At 43.7% G+C, this 20,596-nt stretch overlaps 1 protein-coding gene across 1 annotated transcript in view; it reads right to left on the bottom strand.

The window, feature by feature from the left end:
* casq1a (calsequestrin 1a) overlaps positions 1-19,729 on the bottom strand; it is a 24,893-nt gene extending 5,164 nt beyond the window's left edge. Inside the window, exons 1-5 of the mRNA XM_061253750.1 lie at positions 19,414-19,729; positions 5,284-5,377; positions 2,349-2,449; positions 915-1,026; positions 475-548 (exon numbers count right to left, since the gene is read on the bottom strand). Of these exons, the coding sequence (XP_061109734.1) occupies positions 475-548; positions 915-1,026; positions 2,349-2,449; positions 5,284-5,377; positions 19,414-19,650 (618 nt within the window). The 5' untranslated portion in view covers positions 19,651-19,729. The remainder of the gene's footprint in view (positions 1-474; positions 549-914; positions 1,027-2,348; positions 2,450-5,283; positions 5,378-19,413) is intronic.
* Between the last annotated feature and the right edge of the window lie 867 nt (positions 19,730-20,596).

The raw sequence follows: 20,596 nt of genomic DNA, 5'->3' as shown, positions 1-20,596 counted from the left end.
AAAAATTCGAACAAAAAACAACAACAGAGGCTAGACACTCCCCTGATTAGAGGACGTACAGGCCAGACTCTCCCCTGATTGGAGGAGGTACAGGCCAGACTCTCCCCTGATTGGAGGATGCTGTTGTCAGTCCCTCCCCTGATCAAGGGATGCAGAGGCTAGACTCTCCCCTGATAGGAGGATGCAGAGGACAGACTCTCCCCTGATTGGAGGATGCAGAGGCCAGACACTCCCCTGATTGGAGGATGCAATGGTCAGTTTCTCCCCTGATTGGAGGATGCAGAGGCCAGACTCTCCCCTGATTGGAGGATGCAGAGGCCAGATTCTCCCCTGATAGGATGATGCAGAGGCTAGACTCTCTCCTGATTGGAGGATGCAGTGGCCATTCTCTCACTTGATTGGAGGACACAGAAGCTAGACTCACCCCTGATTGGAGGATGCAGAAGCCAGATTGGATGAAGGAATGTTTCATACCTTTCCATTAAAGGTGGCAAAGAACCTGATGGCAGGATGGAACTCCTCGGCTGCGTCCTCATATTCATCAAAATCTGCAAAAGAAAATGGCCGACACTGTAACCAACATACTCATCCTTTTACACACTGTAACCAACGCACTTGTCCTTTCACACACTGTAATCTGACGCACCGTGTAATCAATGCACTCCTCCTCTAGCAATAATACTTCTACATATTGTACCTAATTCGCTCATCATTTTACGCACTGTAATGAACACCCTGGGCTCACACTTTGCTTACACACTGTTACTAAAACTGATACTGAATATTTCTACACAATATTCATCACACCAAGACACCACTCACAAAACAATTGAGAAATACAAGAATCTTCTTCAGTTGAGTTTCTCTTTGTTTCTTTTGATTTTGTTTCTATTTTTCTAGTTCCACATACATACGTTCAGATTTTTCATTCTTGAAGTAGCCAATCAGTTTGATGTCCTCTTCGATGTCTTCAAAATATCTCAGCTCACGTTCATTTTCGATAAACTCCACCGCGTCTTCTAGAACCTACAGAAAGGAAGGCAGAGTGAAAGTCACATATTTATGTATAATAACACAGTCATATGAACAATTGTAAGAACATAAAGAACCTATCATCAGTTACCCTTTACAATAAGGTCGAATTAATTGTCATTAACTAATGTAGTTGTTGTTTTCTTTTTGTTTATACATTTGTTAACATAATTTTTTCATGTTAACAACTACATTAGTTCATGCCAATTCATACTGGAATGAGTAAAAAAAAAAGTTAATGTACTTATGTAATGTAATTATGAGTTTAACCTATGCTTTGCTAATGTATAAATATTCATGCAACTAATACATTAGTTAGTAGTTAACAAATACCTGAACAAATGAAAAGTTACTCTCATGCTTAATTAATGTGTTCATACATTCATTCATTCATGTTTAAAAACATTAATGTTAATAAATACATTAGTTAATACCAATTTATGTACGCTTATTGCAAAGTGTGACCCTATCATCGTTGGGAAAAGTATCACAGGAATATTAGTGAGAGGTAAGAGAGGCGCAGGGTCTGGTGGTTTTTGTCGTTACCCAGAACTTACATAATAGAGCAATTAAAGCAGTCGATTACAAAGTGAACTAACCGCACAAGCAGGGTAATTAACTCAGGAGTACTGAGTTAGCTGGATAAATTCACAGAATAAAACCCAGAACAGTTGTCTGTACTTCAGTCAATGTTCCAGTTTTGGAAGGGGTTCAAGGTTTTACTAGGTGAAATCTGGTTAGGTGGTACACCATACCCCCCAAAGTTTCTTAAGTGTGAAGTTGTTGCTGATATGAGGACAAAAACAAAGCAACAGGCCCCACGGCTCTCCTGGACCAGGACTGAAGACCACTGATGTAGATCACAGTGAATGTGGAGTTGATGTTGTCTGAAATACAGCGTTAAATAAACAGACATCCCACCTCTCCCGAAAAAGGTCTGGGAGTCTCCCAGAATTTGTCACCTGCTCCCCATGATACCCCATGAGTGGACAGAGATCTCCCGCAAATCAGCAATCTGCACCACAGGCAGAAGCGAGGTTTAGAGATTTGCATTATCCTGTCGCAAATTATACAAACAGTTGCAAATTAAGCAACTGAAAAGTACGGGGGAATCCCCCTCCAGGTTGCATAATTTATGGGCGGGATGTCTGAATAAAGTAGAGCGAATGTTGGGTTTATGTCAAATACAGTGGGTGTGGAGTAGGAGTAGATAGTAATGAATTGGGAGATTTTGAGGAGTAGATAGTACTTAGAAAGGGATAAGTAGATAGAGGTTCGATTTTGATCGGGCAGGTCTTTCCGTCTCTCTCACTCACGTCGTAGATGAACTCCACCAGCGTGTCCGCTGCCAGCTCCCCATCGTACTCATACACCTCATCCTCAGTGAAGATGTAGACGTTGTCCACCTCGTCTAGATCTGTTGGGGCGCGGAGGCAGTACACGGAGGTCAATGGGGTCACACGCGCAGAAGAGACACACTACAGCGAGGTCCACTGGACAGTGGTAAAAATTGATGTTCTTTTGGCTCTGTACTCCAGCACATTGGATTTGATATATTTTTAAACCTGCACTAAGGAAGCAATACCTGACTAATCAGTAATACCTGAGAAGGCAACTGTCCAATTACTTTGGTCCCCTAAAAAGGGATGCTATTCCTACACAGATATGGATGTCAATACTCTCAAATTAAAGGTGACAGGTGTCTGCTGTTTAACCTCACTTCAAATCAAATGCGCTGGAGAACAGATCCAAAAAGAGCATAAATTGTACCACTGTCCAAATAATTATGGACCTCACTATATGTGTGCATACAGTTGTTCAAGTGTTCAAGAAAATAGCAGTACAACATCAGTAACCTGATGAATCACTGTTATTAGTCGTAGTGATATTTCTGCATGGCAAATACTTTACTTGTAGATGTAGTAGTGTAGTCATGACATGCACACCGCTTGTTCTGAGTAATTGACTCATTAACTGAAAGGCGCATGTTCAAAATAATAGCAGTGTGGAGTTTAATTAGATAATGAATTAATTCTGTCATTAATTGTCATTAATTGTCCTTTACTAAGGAAGAAGGGTGGCAAATGTTTCACACATTGTTATAAAATATATTTCCTTCTGAATTGCGAAGTAAAATGGGCCAGTCCAAACATTGTGCGGAGGAACAACGTCATTTGATTAAAACCTTGATTAGAGAGGGGAAAACATATAAAGAAGTGTAGCAAATTATAGGATGCTCAGCAAAATATGATCTCAAATGCTTTAAAATGGCAACAGAAACCAGAAACAAGCAGAAGAAAACGAGCAACTACTGTTAAAACGGATCAAAGAATAGTCAGACTGGCAAAGATTCAGCCATTCATCAGCTCCAGAAAGATCAAAGATGATCTACAATTACCTGTAAGAGCTGTTGCAGTCAGATGACGTTTGATAGAAGCTAAGCTATCAGTAAGAAACCCCCCTAAAGCACCATTGTTGAAAAAAGGGCATGTGCAGAATTGGTTAAAATTTGCCACGGGACACATCGATTGGCCCAAGGAGAAACATTCTGTGGACTAATGAGAGTGAAATTGTTAATTTTGGGTCTAGTGGTCATCGACCCCCGGGTACTGAATTCAAGCTACAGTACACTGTGAAGACAGTGCATGCATGGTGGTGCAAAATCATGGTATGGGGATGTTTTTAATACTATGGTGTTGGGTTCGTATACCAAGGATCATGGATCAGTTTGAATACATCGAAATACTTGAAGAGATTATGTCGCCGTGTGCCCAAGAGGAAATGCCCTGAAATGGGCAACAAGATAACAACCGCAAACACCAGTAAGCGAGCAACATCTTGGTTCCAGACAAAAAGGATTGAGGTAATGGAGTGGCCACCTCAATCCCCCGACCTCAACCCCATTGAAAACTTGTGGGGTGACATTTAAAATGCAGTTTCTGAAGCAAACCCCAAAAATTCACAGGAACTGGGAAATGTAGTTTGTTCATCATGGGCTGAAATACCTGTTTCTAGGTGCCAGAAGTTGGTTGACTCTATGCAATGCAGATGCGCAGCAGTTATCGAAAACAATGGTTATGCAATATTAGTGCAATAATTTAAAGTGAAGTTAAATCTTGAAAAAATTCTTCAGTTTATACAGTTTGAAGAGAGTTTGAAGAGAAAAATGCCGACTGCCTTTTTTTAAACAGATGAATATTCCTTTTCTTTGCTTCCTGTTAAAGAACAACACAGACTTCAAATTTGCTAATGCTTTGATTTGGAATTGAATGTGTAATGTTTCCACCATATTTGAAATATTGCTAGTGGTATGGATGGTGCAGTGGGTAGCACTGCTGCCTCACAGCTAAGGAGGTCCTGGGTTTGAATCCTGGTCGGCCGGGGCCTCTCTGTGTGGAGTTTGCACGTTCACCCGTGATTCTAAATTGCCCATGGGTGTGAATGGTGTGTGTGCCCAGCAATGGACTGGTAACCTGTCCAGGGTGTATTCCTGCCTTTTACCCAATGTATGATGGGATAGGCTCCAGCCCCCCCCCCCCCTGTAACCCTGTTCAGGATAAGCAGGGTAGGATGAACTAAAAGCTATTAAAAATATTTGCACTTTATTCACTTTTTTTTTTAACACACTGCTATTTATTTGAACACATGGCAGGTGTACTGGGGGTGTTTGGTGCACCTGGTCTTTCACAATTTGTCACCAATGGAATGTGCCTTGATTTATGAATGGTTCTCTCCCAGTTCAAACTTGACTGCTGGAGGGTGGGGGATATCCTTATTAGGACTAGAAGCCTGCCCTGTACTGCACTTGATTCTCAGGCCTTCCACCAGGGCCCCTGGGTCTCCAGGAACCAAACTTCCAGAGGACAACAAGAAGTTATTATAAATATTATAAATATTGCACGTACATCTGTGTCTTTCTACAGAAATAAATCCTATTTCTTATATGGAAATATATCCTATTTCTTATAAAGCCCTCTCCACACACATAAACAACGGATGGATAACAGATATCATGCATTAATACATATCTACAGCACAACAATAGTGCTAAAATTCCTGCTCACTGGCAGGGATCCTATGCAAAAAAAAAACCTGCTCTTCAACGGGTTAATCATGTCAGTCAATGTACGAGCACAACAGCACAAAAGTCTTAACTGTGTCAAGGCAAAATCAGGGAGCCTGGGTGATGAACTGGTGAGCAGAAGATCTGCAGTATGTAGTTTCTGCAGCAAGGGGGCAGTAGAGGGTTACCCAGTTTCTTGGCCACAATGAAGTCCTTCTTTTCATCAACGAGACCAAAGCCAATCTCTTCTTCATCGTGATCTTCCAGGACTTGAGCGGCAAACTGCAGCATAAAAAGACAGATCGGAACAGATTTAGAAGTGTTAAATGACCACACTTACCGTACCTGCCTGCATAGGCCTTACTTGGCTGTCTATCGCTTACCTGCCTGTGTCTGTTTACCTGTTGCGATATTTGTTTTCTGTCCCGGTCTCTCTCCCACCCAGATCTCTCTCATCAGTCTCAATGTCCAGATCATTGCTCCCAAAGAGTCATATTGCTGTTCAGCTTAAGACTGCGTGTGCTCATCGGGGTCACCGGAGAGACTAACACTACGGTCTCAGAGGTGTCCAGAATTCAGTGAGAATTCACATCACAATGGCCAGAGCTCACATAGGTTCCTGTCACATCACAATATCCAAACAAAGGCGTCCATTATCAGCCCAACAAAGAAAAGGCTTATGTGTGTGAGGGTCGGTACAGCAGTGTGTGTGTGTGTGTGTGTGTGTGTTTTTGTGTGTACAGTAGTGTGTGTGTGTGTCTGTGTGTGAGTGTGTATGTGTACATGTGCAAATGTATGTGTGTGTTTGTGCATGTGTGTGTGCATGCGTGTTTTTGTGTACATGTGTGTACAATAGTTTGTGCTTGTGTATGTGTACGTGTGCTAGTTCACGTGTGTCTGTGTGTGCACGTGTGTATAATAGTGTGTGCTTGTGTATGTATACATGTGTTAGTGCATGTGTGTCTGTGTGTGAACGTGTGCTTGTACATGTGCGTGTATAATAGCGTGTGCTTGTGTGTGTGTGTATAATAGTGTGTGCGTGTGTGCGTGTGTGCGTAAGTGTGCTTGTGCATGTGTGTGTGTGTGTGTCAGAGTGTCAGTGAGTGTGAGTGCATGTGTGTGTGAGAGAGTGTGAGTGTGAGTGTGTGTGTGCAAGTGTGAAAGTGTGTGTGTGTGGTGCATTGGCACAGAGTAGTAGCTTCAGCTCCATAAATGTGTGGAGAAAGCTGCTCCTGCACTTTCTAAATCTGTATGAAACCAGAGCCTGTGACAGACAGCTCTACTGGCCAATGGCTAGGCGGCATCCAGGCTGGCACAGAGGGTGTGCCAACTGGGCCGAGATAATGCAGAGACAGCTGTGAGAAAGCACACACACACACACACACACACACACACACACACACACACACACACACACACACACAAATGGTAAATGGTTGGCATTTATATAGCGCCTTTATCCAAAGCGCTGTACAATTGATGCTTCTCATTCACCCATTCATACACACACTCACACACCGATGGCGATTGGCTGCCATGCAAGGCACCAACCAGCTCGTCAGGAGCATTTCAGGGTTAGGCATCTTGCTCAGGGACACTTCCACAGCCCGGGCAGGGGATCGAACCGGCAACCCTCCGAATGCCAGACAACTGCTCTTACTGCCTGAGCCATGTCGCCCCCATACACACACACTACACATACTAGTACACACTGATACACACAAACAGACTCACAAACACACACATACACACACGACGTACACGGCACACACACATGCACACAGGCACTGGCACACTTACACACCTGTGCAGACACGTGCACACACACTCACACACACAAATACACACACAAACACACTAATATCCACACACATTCACACATGCAGGCAAACAGGGGTTTAGCCTACACCTTTGGTAAGTAAAAACAATTTCACAAAATCAATGGCAATCAAATACATTTTGAATACTAAGTGATCCAGTCCATGTATTCCTCTCCCCACTTGTCATTTGACAACCCAAAAACAGGACACTGAGGTAGCAGTGGCAGTTGACTTTCCGGTTCCTTTCAAGTGACCTGAACCAGTCGTCTCATCCTGTTCAGACCTGGAGTCTGCTTTCACTGGCCTACCATCATAGTCTGATAGCAGATCATATCAGTTGGCAATGTCTGATGCATGTAATACATGAATAAATATTCCTACTGCTAAAAACGCATCGCCTACTGTTAAATTAACAACTGTATATGAAATATACAGTTGGAATTCAAAATATCTGAAACCACAAAACATCTGTCAGAACACAATGTGCCACAAACTCTGCTGAATTATACACTTTGGAGGGCTAAATTAGTTCTCTTATATTAGCCCTCAGTCTTTGGTTGAAGGTTTCCTGGTTTCAAAGTACATTTTTATCACAAATCAACAAGAGTGGAGAAGCCTGCGGGATTTAGGTCGACTTCTAAAGAATGTTTAATGAATGAAGGTGCTCTTTGGAAAAAACATAATTCACCATAAGACCCCAAGGCAACACATATAAACCAAAAATTCCAAGGCACTCTTTGTACCTAGCCCCATGATGAATGCTTTTTTGGCCGAAACACATGTTTTTTGTTATGTTCAGCATGAGCTTTTTAGACACAAAGAGTGCCTTGGAATGTTTTGTTTAAGCATTTTTATCACGTTTTAATTTGACTGTATAAGAATGGAGGTCAAACAAGGAAGCTGGTGGATTATTTATTTTCAAGGGCAAAAAAGAAAGAATTTCTCAGCATTGATGTTGTGCAGTGAACTTGAAATCCTGCCATGTAGGACCACGATTTCATTAACAAGGCTTGTATGTATTGGAAAAGGTGAGGTGATATATTGCAGAACTCATCATACCAACCAGTCTGCCACCTATTCTTATCCACACAGATGGTTTCTCGCATTTCCTTTCTCGTCCACCCAAGAGCTATTATAAGATGTTGTGCTATAGAACATCTGTCAGAATCAAAGCATTGTGAGCATCTATGTAGTCTCCCAGAGTACAGGCAGTATAAGCCTACACATAGAGCTCTCTCTTAGTACAGTGTAGGGCTACACCTAGAGCTCTCACTAAGTACAGTGTATACCAACACCTACAGCTGTCACAAAGTACAGGCAGTGTATGGCAATGCCTAGTGCTCTTACTTAGTACAGGAAATGGTGGGCTAAACCAGCTCACATTTCCAAAAAACAGGCCAATTTATTGCTGGTTACAGTTACAACGCTGCTTGCGTTCTTTTACAAATTGCCGGCTCAAGTCTTCTCCATGAACTAACTGATAAAATCTGACACTTAAATATAGCGTCACCAGCATCCAACCAGGTCTAATTATACACACTGCACTTGTGAAACACAAGGTAAACCGGTATAACAAATAAAAGATAAACAAATGGGTTAATAGCTTTCAGAACAGCTTGTGTGCCATCTATGGAAAAATGGAAATATACTATGATGAAAGAAGTGAATTATGTCTTTCAGCTCAAGTGGACAGTTACATATAATCTCTGTACCAGTGTGAGTGTCTTTCTGCAAGTGCATAAGTCAGTGTAGGAATAAAAACACTTTGACCTAGAGGGCAATTTCAACCAATTTTGTACTAGTCCTATAAAAATGTCAATATCTCAAAAACTATTTACTGCAGACACATGGTTGAAGACTTGAATTAATGAAGAGGCTTGCATCATTCCGAACATTTACATAAAGGTTCTACAAAAGACAAAACATACAACACTAAAAAACAAAAACATTACAAAACACCTTGGTTTTATAGTCTAGGACTAAATATCTCAATTTCTAAGGCAAGGACCAACCCAGAACTACTTTATATTTGTGCATAAATCTGATGTCAACTTGTGTACAAAATATTGTTATAAGATATCAACAGGTCTTCAAATTAATACAAAACAATTGCATTTTTTGTCCAGACAATGAATTCAATTAGAAAAAAAATGTATATGTAATTAAATGTAATGACAATTAACCTTCACTTGTGTTTTGTTCACATATATCAGAGTATGTTTTTATAAAGCATGCCCAAAGTGTCCAAAAAGCACTCCAAAAATAATGACTCACCCAAATGCTTTCTAATCAACCTGCAACACATTTAAAATTGAACTTTATTTCAAAATCAGGTTAACAGGGCGGCCTGTAGCATAGTGGTTAAGGTAAATGACTGGGACATGCAAGGTCGGTGGTTCTAATCCCGGTGTAGCCACAATAAGATCTGCACAGCCGTTGGGCCCTTGAGCAAGGCCCTTAACCCTGCATTGCTCCAGGGGAGGATTGTCTCCTTGTCTAATCAACTGTACATCGCTCTGGATAAGAGCGTCTGCCAAATGCCAATAACGTAATGTAACATAAGCAGAGCCCCGTTAGCCCAGTTAGCCAGTGCAATTACAGGTTCATCTATAGCAAGTCCAAATCCTGTAATTACGCACATCTGTATATTCATTCTGCTATGTGAACGCAACAATATTCCTAAACTGTCTGTCACCTGAATATGACACATTATACCTTCTTGGAAGGGAAGGAGACCCTGTACAAGAAGCTTATGTACAAGACGTTTTACATTTGTTCGGTACTGAAATGCATTTCAATACAAAGTTCAAGCTGCAGTCCCGGCAAATTTTCTTTAAAATGGCTGAATTAATAAACTTCAACGTCAGTCAGAAAACAGTTGTGGCGTCATAACCAGGTGGGAATCTAAATTGCTGTTCTTTTGAACAATTGGGCAACACCGGCTTGCAGTTTTATTATGTTGCAGTTTTTATTATCTCATAAATATGAACGCAACAATAATTTGGGACGTCGACGACTCAACAGCGTGGATGGGGTTAAGTTTAATTTCTAAAAACATTAGGACTATATTGCAGAATTTATGGTAAAAATAAAGTTCAAATGTGCGTTCAGTAATCAGCAAATTCTTACGCAAATCTACACTACCATTCAAAAGTTTGGGGTCACCTTGTCAGTGCTTTTATTAAAGGGTATTTTTATACTTTTTGGTTTCACCATGTAGTAATTACAGCACGTTTTATATGTAGTCCCCCATTTCAATGTTTGAGACAAAATAACATAATGTGAAATAAAACCAAACGAGCCTCAAACCATCATGCTGCTGCCAGAGATGCAGTGGGTACTACAAGGATGGTTTGTCTTGGTTTAAATACAGACAGTGTAAAGCATATAGTGAGAAGCCCAGACCTCCTGATTAGGAAATTGCATGATCGATAAGGCAGACAAAATGGCAGGTCGACATGATGATGAAATACCACATGAACAAGTACTACTGTAACCAATAAATTATAGACATGGATGCTAGACATAGCCCATTGTATTCTACAAAACAGATAACATTGTCAAAACGATTTGGGAATGATGCGGCAATAGACAACAACAGTAATCTGGCTGTCAATGTTCTGTATGCATCAGTAATTTCTGACATTGTTCAAAATATGTCAGTAATCTGACTCACCGACTCATTGTTCTGTATGTGTCAGTAATATGCTTGTCATTGTTCTGTAGGTCAGAAATCTGTCTCGTTGTTCTATATCTGTCAGTAATCTATCACTGTTTTGTATGTGTCAGTAATATGTCAGTCATTGTTCTGTATGTGTCAGCAATGTGTGCAATAGCTCAAAATATGTCAGCAATCTGAATCACTGCCCTGTGGTAACCTGTCCGTCAGTGTCAGTAATCTGTCTGTTACTGATCTGCGTCAGTAGTTTGTGTCTGTATTTTGTCAGTTCAGACAGCCATGGAAGTGCTCTATTGGCCTCACTCTCTGTTCAGCCTGTCCTAGCAAAATGTCTCCGTGTTGATATCCACGGGTTCCCTACTCCTGCACCCCAATCAGTGCCCATATTTGTCAGTGAGGGGTATTAATACGAGCGGGGCTCTGGGGTCCAAAGCGCTCCGCTCTGCCCGCGGTCCGTCTGCTAAACAGATCTGGGGCTAACTCCACTAAAGGCCTGGGGCTGCTTGGGACACCACTATATAAGGAATCTTCCAGAAGCCAAGAAGCCATGAGTCAACAGCAGAGGCGAGTTCTGGCTGGCAGGCCACGGGGACGTGGCTGGAGGGAGCAGGGACATTCGATCCAAGAGCTGACATAAGCGCTCTCTCTCTCCCTCCCATCCCTCTCCTTCTCTCCTCCAGTCTCTGTCAGCCTCTCTCCATCCATCTCGCTGTCTTCGCTCTCCGCCCCAGTGTCATTCGCTGTCTCCTCTCTCTCCCCCAGGCTCTCACTCTCTCCTCTCTCTCCATCTTAAATCAGTTCTATCTATCAATGGTGCTTTATTGGTAAACGGTAAATGGTTGGCATTTATATAGCGCCTTTATCCAAAGAGCTGTACAATTGATGCTTCTCATTCCCCCATTCATACACACTCACACACCAACGGCAATTGGCTGCCATGCAAGGCACCAACCAGCTCGTCGGGAGCATTTGGGGGTTAGGTGTCAGACGACAGCCAGACGACTGCTCTTACTGCCGGAGCCAATGTCACCCCACTTATTGTTGGGAGAACAAAGTGCATATATAGAGCATGTAATATATAACAAATAACACCTTATAAATAAGAAGAAGAAGCATAATAATGATAATAATAAGGTACAGATAACTGGAACCGATAACATTGACTTAAAGAACATGACTATAACAGTTTATGTATTATTATTAACATGAATTCGCAGACCATGGGGGGGGGGGGGGGGGGGGTTCTGGTGTTTTATTTTTGGGGGGGTACTGTAGGGGCATGCTTAGGTCTTCACTAGCTGGAAAGGTTCGCTTTTGTACTTTCTTGAAAAGTTTAGCTTGAAATCACCGAAGCCAAAAATGCCTCTCCAGGATTGTGATGGAAATGCCAGAAATGCTCAAACACAGCCCTGACACACCTTGGACAGAGTTGGGGGTGTGTAACTGCATTGGGGGTTCAATGCCTTCACTTATCAGCCCGAAAATAAACTCCACAATTTTAGACTTGTAATCAAATGTCTCACTTGCATCTGGAGAAATGAAGTCGGGTCCCCAAATGAAGAAGGCCCTTAACTGTTTCCTCTCTCATTTTTCCCAGAGTGTTCTCTTGAAAAACAGAAACTGCCTCGGGCTAAATAAAGGATTAAAAACAATAAATAACAACAATAATAAGAAGATGAATACAGTCAGAGACATAGATCAAACAATGGGTTTACCAAAATGAACCCTTAAAATAGTGGCGCAAAAGGAAGAAAAAATATGTCACTGTCAGCAAATGATTTTATTTTGGTTATTAGTTTGTCATTGAGCTGCACATACCTGGATGTTTACAGGACAGCCAGTGACTATTTTACACCCTACAGGGTGAATGTACCATATATTGCATGCAAAAGTAGTTTTCTTAGAAATCAGCTTTATACAGTATATGTCAAATAATATGAACCAAAAATGATAGGGGTAGGAAATTTAGTTGATAAACACACACACACACACACACACACATACACACATACACACACACACACACACACACACACACATACACACATACACACATACACACACATACACACACACACACACATACACACACATACACACACACACACACACACACATAAACACACAGCTGCACACAGTGAGTGGAGGAAGGTCAGAGTGTGTATGGTCAAGGGGTAGAGTTCAGACTGGCCTGATTCTGGTTCTCACGCTGCGTTCATTTGCTCTACAGAAACTCCCACTTCCGAGTTCGGAAGTCGTAATTACCACATGTCAAGCGTTCAACTGCTCTAAACAAAAATAATGGATGCCCAGTTGAAGCAGGTTTTTTTCTGGCTAGCAATGCATTTATGAATGCATTGTAAATTGTCGTTTCAATCAACATCTGACACATCAGGCTTGCTGAAATGTGAAAACTACCGAGTACTAACAAAGACTATCACTGCTACAAAATAATATATTTTTTACTGTTAACCATATAACCATATACACATATACCCGCTTTTTGCTTTGACAACTTTAGAACTGGGGTATCATAGAAAATCTGAGTTTGTTGGGGCGTTCAGCCTGCTGTTGCCAGGGCTGTCTGGAAACACAGCCAGAGAGGTGGATTTGCATTGGAGTTCATACCTCATCAGGAAGTGCTGTATTCCACACCACACACACCAACAGGAAGTGCTCTATCACACACTGCACACATCAACAGGAAGTGCTCTATCACACACCACACACACCAACAGGAAGTGCTCTATCCCACACCACACACATCAACAGGAAATGCTCTATTCCACACCACACACATCAACAGGAAGTGCTCTATTCCACACCACACACATCAACAGGAAGTGCTCTACCACACACACAGCTGAGCAGGAAATGCTCTAACAGGAAGTGCTGTATTCCCCACACGCCAACAGGAAGTGCTCTATTTTACACACCCAAGCAGGAAGTGCCGTATCCCACACAACAGGAAGTGTTCTGTCCCACACAACCAAGCAGGAAGTGCTTCATTCCACAGACCTCAACAGGAAGTGTTCTATCACACACATAACTCTCACTCCATAGGTCTTTGCTGGAAGTGGAGATCTACCAATATATGCCTCTGACCTCTCTGCTCCTCCCTCCCAGTCGGCCTGTAGCAGCCTGTAGTGTAGTGGTTAAGGTAAATGACTGGGACATGCAAGGTTGGTGGTTCTAATCCCGGTGTAGCCACAATATGATCCGCACAGCTGTTGGGCCCTTGAGCAAGGCCCTTAACCCTGCATTGCTCCAGGGGAGGATTGTCTCCTGCTTAGTCTAATCAACTGTATGTCACTCTAGATAAGAGTGTCTGCCAAATGCCAATAATGTAATGTCTCAGATATTTTGCACAGATAAGCTTAAAAAAAAAGTCTGAGCCTTGAGTAGTGAATTTGTGGAATGGCAGCCCAAGCTCTCAAATCAGGGTCTGCAACCGTGGTCCTGGAGAGTCACAGATACCGCTGGTTTTCTCTTGCTACTTGCTACTTTGTCAGCCTGCAACATAGTGGTTAAGGTACATGACTGGGGCCCGCAAGGGAAGTGGTTCAATCCCCGGTATAGCCACAATAAGATCCACACAGCCGTTGGGCCCTTAGTGTAATCAACTGTATGTCGCTCTGGATAAGAGCGTCTGCCAAATGCCATTAACGTAATGTAATGTAATGCACTTAATTAATAGACTAGAGCAGTTGAATACACAGCTACCTCACTGATTACATGGGTCTGAATTGGGTGCTGCTGATGTTTAAGGTGAAAACAAAAACCAGCAGGACCTGTGACTCTCTGGAGCAGAGTTTCCGGGCTGTTGTTTTTTTTTTTTTTTCGGGACCAGACAGCACTGCAATGACAGACTTTCTCCAGCAGAGGGCCCTCAGTGTGAGGCGCAGTTTGAGCGCATGGGACCGACAGCGGAGGCAGAAGCAGCTCTTTGCTGAATGGGCTCAGCTGTGCAGACTCTGGCTGCAGACAGAGGGTAAATTTAGTGCCCTGTGGCATAAACTGACCCGAAACTATTTTGGCAAGGTGGCGGGATTACTGAGAGGATCTGCTGACAGACGTCATGTAGCGCCCCCATAACCTCACACCCAAAAACCCACACAAACTGCACCCCATACACACCCCATCTGCTCACATTATAACCAGTCATTCAGAAATGCAGTCACACATTTGAAAGATTACATAGGCAAACAAACACAGAGAATTAGGCATAAACTGTCTAAATATAAGAACTCAAACTGGAAACTAGTTAATGTCATTATACTCTGGGCGAAAGTTTCAGGTCAAACTCTGCATGTCTTTAGGAATTGGGAGATTTAAGCTGCCTGTAACATGGTTAGCAGTTAAGCTAAAAGGCCCTGTTATCCTGAAATGTATCTTTATGCATCCATCCGACAGCTGGATACAGAACATATTCAGGCAGTACTTTGCTTAAAGGTAAACCATCAGCACATCTGCAACCTTTACATCAACCTGTAGGGTGGCCTGTAGCGTAGTGGTTAAGGTAAATGACTGGGATACGGAAGATCGGTGGTTCTAATCCCGGTGTAGCCACAATAACATCCGCACAGCCGTTGGGCCCTTGAGCAAGGCCCATATTCAGGCAGTAGCTGCTCCAGGGGAGGATTGTCTCCGGTTAATCTAATCAACTGTACATCGTTCTGGATAAGAGCGTCTGCCAAATGCCAATAATGTAATGTAATGTAATGTAACCCCATCCCATGACGTTTGCCATGTAGGCTGAACAATAGGACATTTTGGATAGGAATGACAAAATTAGATTCGAAATTGTTAATCAATTCAATCAATTGAGGGGATTGAATGAGGGAAACATAAATAAGTGAGCACACTGCTTGCTATAAGACAGAAAGGATGGATGAATAATCAGTTAAATAGCCTATCTACCAGAGCCACATGAAGTAAGAATGCTTAACGCTTTGAAGAGTATGTTTATCGGAATGTTTGTTTGTTTTTCTTAATGCTTTTTATTGTTTTCAAAATTCTCAGACAATATTCGAAAAACTCTATCACTGTCATTTACCAGTGGTGATTGTGACGTCAGCACAAAAATGCTCAGTTTACTTTTTTTTTGAGGATCTTATATATGATGAGATGGCACTTTTCCCTGCCTCTGAAATATACTGCATCAGCACCTCAAGTATGCTACTGTCAGTGGTGATGTCACTGTGATGCATGAGGACATGGAATGCCTTTGGAATGTCTGTGATGTCCCCCCGCATATAATGCTGGACTGGATTCATATTGGAGGTCCTAATTTTCGTTACAAATTTTGTCAAAAATCCAAAGAGCTCACAGTCCTAAATTAATCACGGATATCACCATGGAAACCTGGGCATCCTATCTATTCAAGGATCCTCAGCCGTTATGATGGCTGGGAATTGAATTTACAATCCTTCTGCTTCAAAGGGCTCCATGGGCTAAATGCACAATATTTACAGTAGAATCTCAGTTACAGACTGGTCAATCAAACAGCAGACTAAGGCACAAGCAGCTTTCTTCAAGTGCCCTACTCATAAAATATTGATTCTAAGGCTGTCAACCCATTCAAAACATTAACTGGGTAATTGTTTTCCATTAGTTGAACTTGGCCATACATTAGTTTAAAATTTAAACCGGTTCATTAAATATTAAGTACTGTATTTCTTGAAATTCAATGCTAGCTGTAGTACTGCTTCTAACCCCTGTTTATGACAAAGATAATTTGTCAGCCATTTGATGAAATCCAACAGGTTTGCACTTTTATTTTAGATGCACGCAGTGCTGTTTACTTGAAACCTAAAGTTGTTTGCTTAACATTACCTGCAGCCAATCTAGACGCTGAGTCAGGTTCACTATTGGAAGTCTGCCCGTCATCGTTTTCGTTTAGCTGGCAAACGGTAGCTATGAAATAATGCATTGCTTGCAGGTGATACTGTAAGCTAGTCATGCGAAAATCCATGTTTACAATTCAGACAGTGTGCGTCTTTATGTTCACATTTCACTCTGATTCTGAGAGTAGTTAGCCAGCGAGCGAACCAGCAAACTGAACAGATGATCACATTTAAATAGCTGCCTGACGTCCTTCTCTGACTTCCTTTACAATAGCTAAGGCTAGCCTGCTAGCGGGCAATTAAAGGTGGTATATTTAGTAGGCCTACATCACATTTTGTATTTAGCTAGTGTGACGATCTTCACTCTCCCCGTCACATACATCTCTGAAGCTGGCAGAAAACATAGTTACAAGCCATATGAACATTATTTTTAACAAGTTACGTAGCTAGTGTGTGTCCATTTGTTATACATGGGATTGCTAGCTGGCTAGGCTTTCTACGGCCCATTAGCTTAACTAACATTTCGATAGCACCGACCAACCCACTATTTATAGCTGTATTGGTGTTGTTTATTTCTGGTTGCTTAATTAACACTTTTTCTTTTAACCTAGCTTGCTAGCCAAATAGCTAAATAGCATGCACTTGCACTTTTGATGTGAGACTCACGTTCTCATGGCCTTGTGATTTCACATGAAGGCCAGTTCACCTCAGGAAAATGAAATGCGATTTACTTCGGAGGGGAGAATTTCACGGCAAGCTAGCGCTGAAAGTTGGCAACTCTGAGTAAGAATAGTAGGTAATATACTTTTGTCACCGAAGTTCGGCAGTGCGGTTCATTAAATTAACGTAAAGTAAAATGAACCACTGCCGAACCAATTTGACTGCGGGGTAATGTAGTGAGATATAAATGGGATCCCTGGAGGAAATGTAAGCTACCAGTCTGCAATTTGACGACGGTCTGTTGTCTGTACGAAGCTGGGCCACGAGCTGGACATGGTTTGTCTGCATGGTTGCCTTTTCCAACCATCTTGTAGCCAGCTCGACCAGCTTACAACCAGGCTAGAACCAAGTCAGAATTTCCACCTGGGATATTTATCTGCTTTTTGACAGTGCAAACGTCATATTCTGTAGAATAGGCTACTGCACAACTACACAACACAGTATGAACCAGCAGGAGATACAGAAAAAACATTGCGCCACAACTCGCCCCATTGGTGGACAAGGTATAGGGTATGTGGGGTTAGCCATGGGAGCTGTGGGGGTATTGGGTTTGGCTGTTTGGGGCAGCAGTGATATTAGTGATACCTCAGGTATGGGGGTGTAGTGTGCAGGGGGGATATGGGGGTGTATGGTGTTTCCTATTTTATGTTTTTTAAAAAATGTTTTTGGGTGGTAAGGGGCTGGTTATCGGGTGTGTAGAGTTCAGAAAGTGTGAGGTGGGGGGGGGGTGGACGCACAGCGCTATTCAAGTTTGTGCTTCCGGAATGCCTCCTGAAAGCCCCCTAATTTCTTCCCCAGGCTCCCGTCGGTGGGCCCTGTCGAGCCGCGCGCCACACACCGCAGGGGGGCCCCCGGGCTCTATTTCCGGCCTCCGTTAAAAAAAGAATTCCCGTCTTCTCAGCTCAAAATCCGGACGGAGGAAGAGTCCATGTATGCTGATGCTGCGCCGCTGTGCTGTGAGCGGCGGGGCCTGAAATAGACGGTCTCACTTACAGGCCTCCCATCGCGCTACCTGCCATCTGACGCCGCTGCGTAAATGCGGATGGCGATTGATTCGGCTCGAGCCCTTGTTTGTTAAAACATAGGGGCCGTGGGGCAGCAGGTGGTGTGTGTGTCTGTGTGTGCGTGTGTGATAGCGATGGGTCTTCGGACGTAATCAAGGGATAACCTCCAAAACACAGTTACCCAACATAGCTGCCCCAACATAACTGACCCATGCTCCTACGCTAACACATGCCACCCTGGCATTGCTACTCCCCGACATTCCTGAACAGGGACCTGTTCCTGAACACATCTACCACAACTACCTCGCAAAAGCGATCCGGCACAGCTACCTTGCATAACCAGGCCAGCACAGGTGGCATAGCAGTGGTTCCGAACCCTGAACTACCGTCCTGTAGATTATGATTTCAACCGTCATCACGAAATCTCTAGCTGTTGAATGGGGTGTGCTTTGTTAGGGTTGGATGGTAAACCTACAAGGAGGTAGATCTCCAGGAACAGGTTTGGGAACCGCTGATGTATAATGAAGTGGAAACTGGGTTGTAACTCCAAGGTTTTACGTTTGCTTCTCGCAGAAGAGCAGTGGTGTTGTCGCCTCGATCACAGTGCTTAATATGAATTGCCTCAGCCAATGTCTCGACTGTAAAAAGGGATTGTGTATGAAACAATATGAGCCGTGTAACTGCCAACACAGCTGTTCAAGAAATCCCATCAGAGCACCAAAACATAAAATAAAACAGGAAATGAATCACACACACCAGTCTCACACACGGGTCACACATCCAATCTGGGGTCAGTCAAGGAAAAGTCACTGATCTCAGGTCACAGAGCAGTGAAAGTGCCCCTTCCCCTGTCAATTCCCCAACTGACTCTACCCCCCCCTTCTCTCTCTTTCTGTCTCCCCCTTCCTCTCTCTCCTCCCTCCTCTCTCTCTCACTCACATGCTTTCTCAGCTCTTTAAAAAGCAGGCACCTGTATGAGCCCCGTCAGTGCTCAAGACCCTGTGGCTTCAGTGCACCTGAGTATCCCACCCACACCTCCCCCTGTACAGTGTGCCCAGCCTAACACTAAATGTGACCCAGTGTCTCCACCCACCTCCCCTCCATAGAACCCCCACCTCCTCTCAGCAGTGTCCTCGCCTCCCAACCTCCTCCTGCACAGCGTCCCTATCTGCCAATTCACCTCCTACTGCACAGTGTCCCCATCTCCCCACCACCTCCTCCGGCACAGTGTCCCCATCGTCGCACCCACCTCCAGGGCAAGCTCCTCCATCTCAAACTGCTTTTGAGCGGCCTTGCTGGCTCCCACGTGCTCATGGTAGTAGATGACCATAACGTCGTACTGCCTCATCACCGACTTGAAGTTCTTGGCGTGGAGGTCGTGGACCCGGTCCTTTCCGTCATATTCGGGGAAATCGAGTCCCTTCTCTCCCCAGCCCAGCCCCCCGCAGGAGAGCAGGACCCCCAAAAGCAGCCAGCCCCACTTCATGTCGCCTCACTATTGAGAATGCACAGCAGAGTAAGGTCCTCGCAGCCAGGGAAGAACCAGACCTAGTGCTGAGTCCCCCTTTATTTAACAAAGCCGCTAGCAGGGGGAGAGAGGGGGTGGGCCGGGGCACCCAGCCCGGGCAGGGGTGCGGGCCAACCCAAAAAAGTTGGAGAGAACTGAGAGGGAGGGGGGGTACAGAGGGTGGGGTTGGGGGGGTGGGGGGGTGTGGCCCGGGGAGCGAGGGATAAGGTGGGAGGTGACGAGAGAGAACGAGAGAAGGTGTATGAGAGCGGGAGATATCCAGGATACCTTTCCCATATTAAGTTTTGCAGGGCTCTGATACTGGCTAAAAATAGGCCTATGGGGTGGGTGAGGTCTGAGAGGGGGGCAGGGGTGATGTGGGTGGGGGGTAACAGGGTGGTGAGGGGGCAGTGGTGGGATTGGGGCGGTGAGGGGGGAGGTGAAGGGGTGCTATCCGGTTAGCGTAGCTTGGCAGTCCAGTCAGGGCTGGGGGAGGAATGTGCAGCTGGTTCATATGGGGACATACAGTCCTGCAGGACCTGCCTGTGCCCCCACCCACACATACCCCCGCCCCCACCCCCAATAAAAAAACCTCAGAAATTGCTCCTAAATGCTTCACAATGTCACCCACAAATATTCTCCAAATATTCCCCAAACATAGCCCACAAGCCTCCCCACCAAAAAGAAGAAAATCACATCAAAATATTTCTCACAAATTCCCCAAAATTTTTGATGAAAGCAAAATTCCCTCAAAGGTCTCCCAAAAAGTTCATTCAAACCCCCTCAAAAATCACCCAAAATCTATCCATACCTGTAGTATGCCTGTTATACTCTAATCTGGCACGGCTGCTTTTGTTAATGTAATGATCTAAAATCATGGTTGAGTACAATGGTCAAATTTGCTTTTTTAAATCATCGTTATGTC

Source organism: Conger conger, chromosome 9 (genome assembly GCF_963514075.1).
Source record: "Conger conger chromosome 9, fConCon1.1, whole genome shotgun sequence".
Taxonomy (NCBI): Eukaryota; Metazoa; Chordata; class Actinopteri; order Anguilliformes; family Congridae; genus Conger; species Conger conger.
The sequence above is the reverse complement of the archived record's forward strand: the minus strand, read 5'-3'. Positions and strand labels throughout refer to the sequence as shown.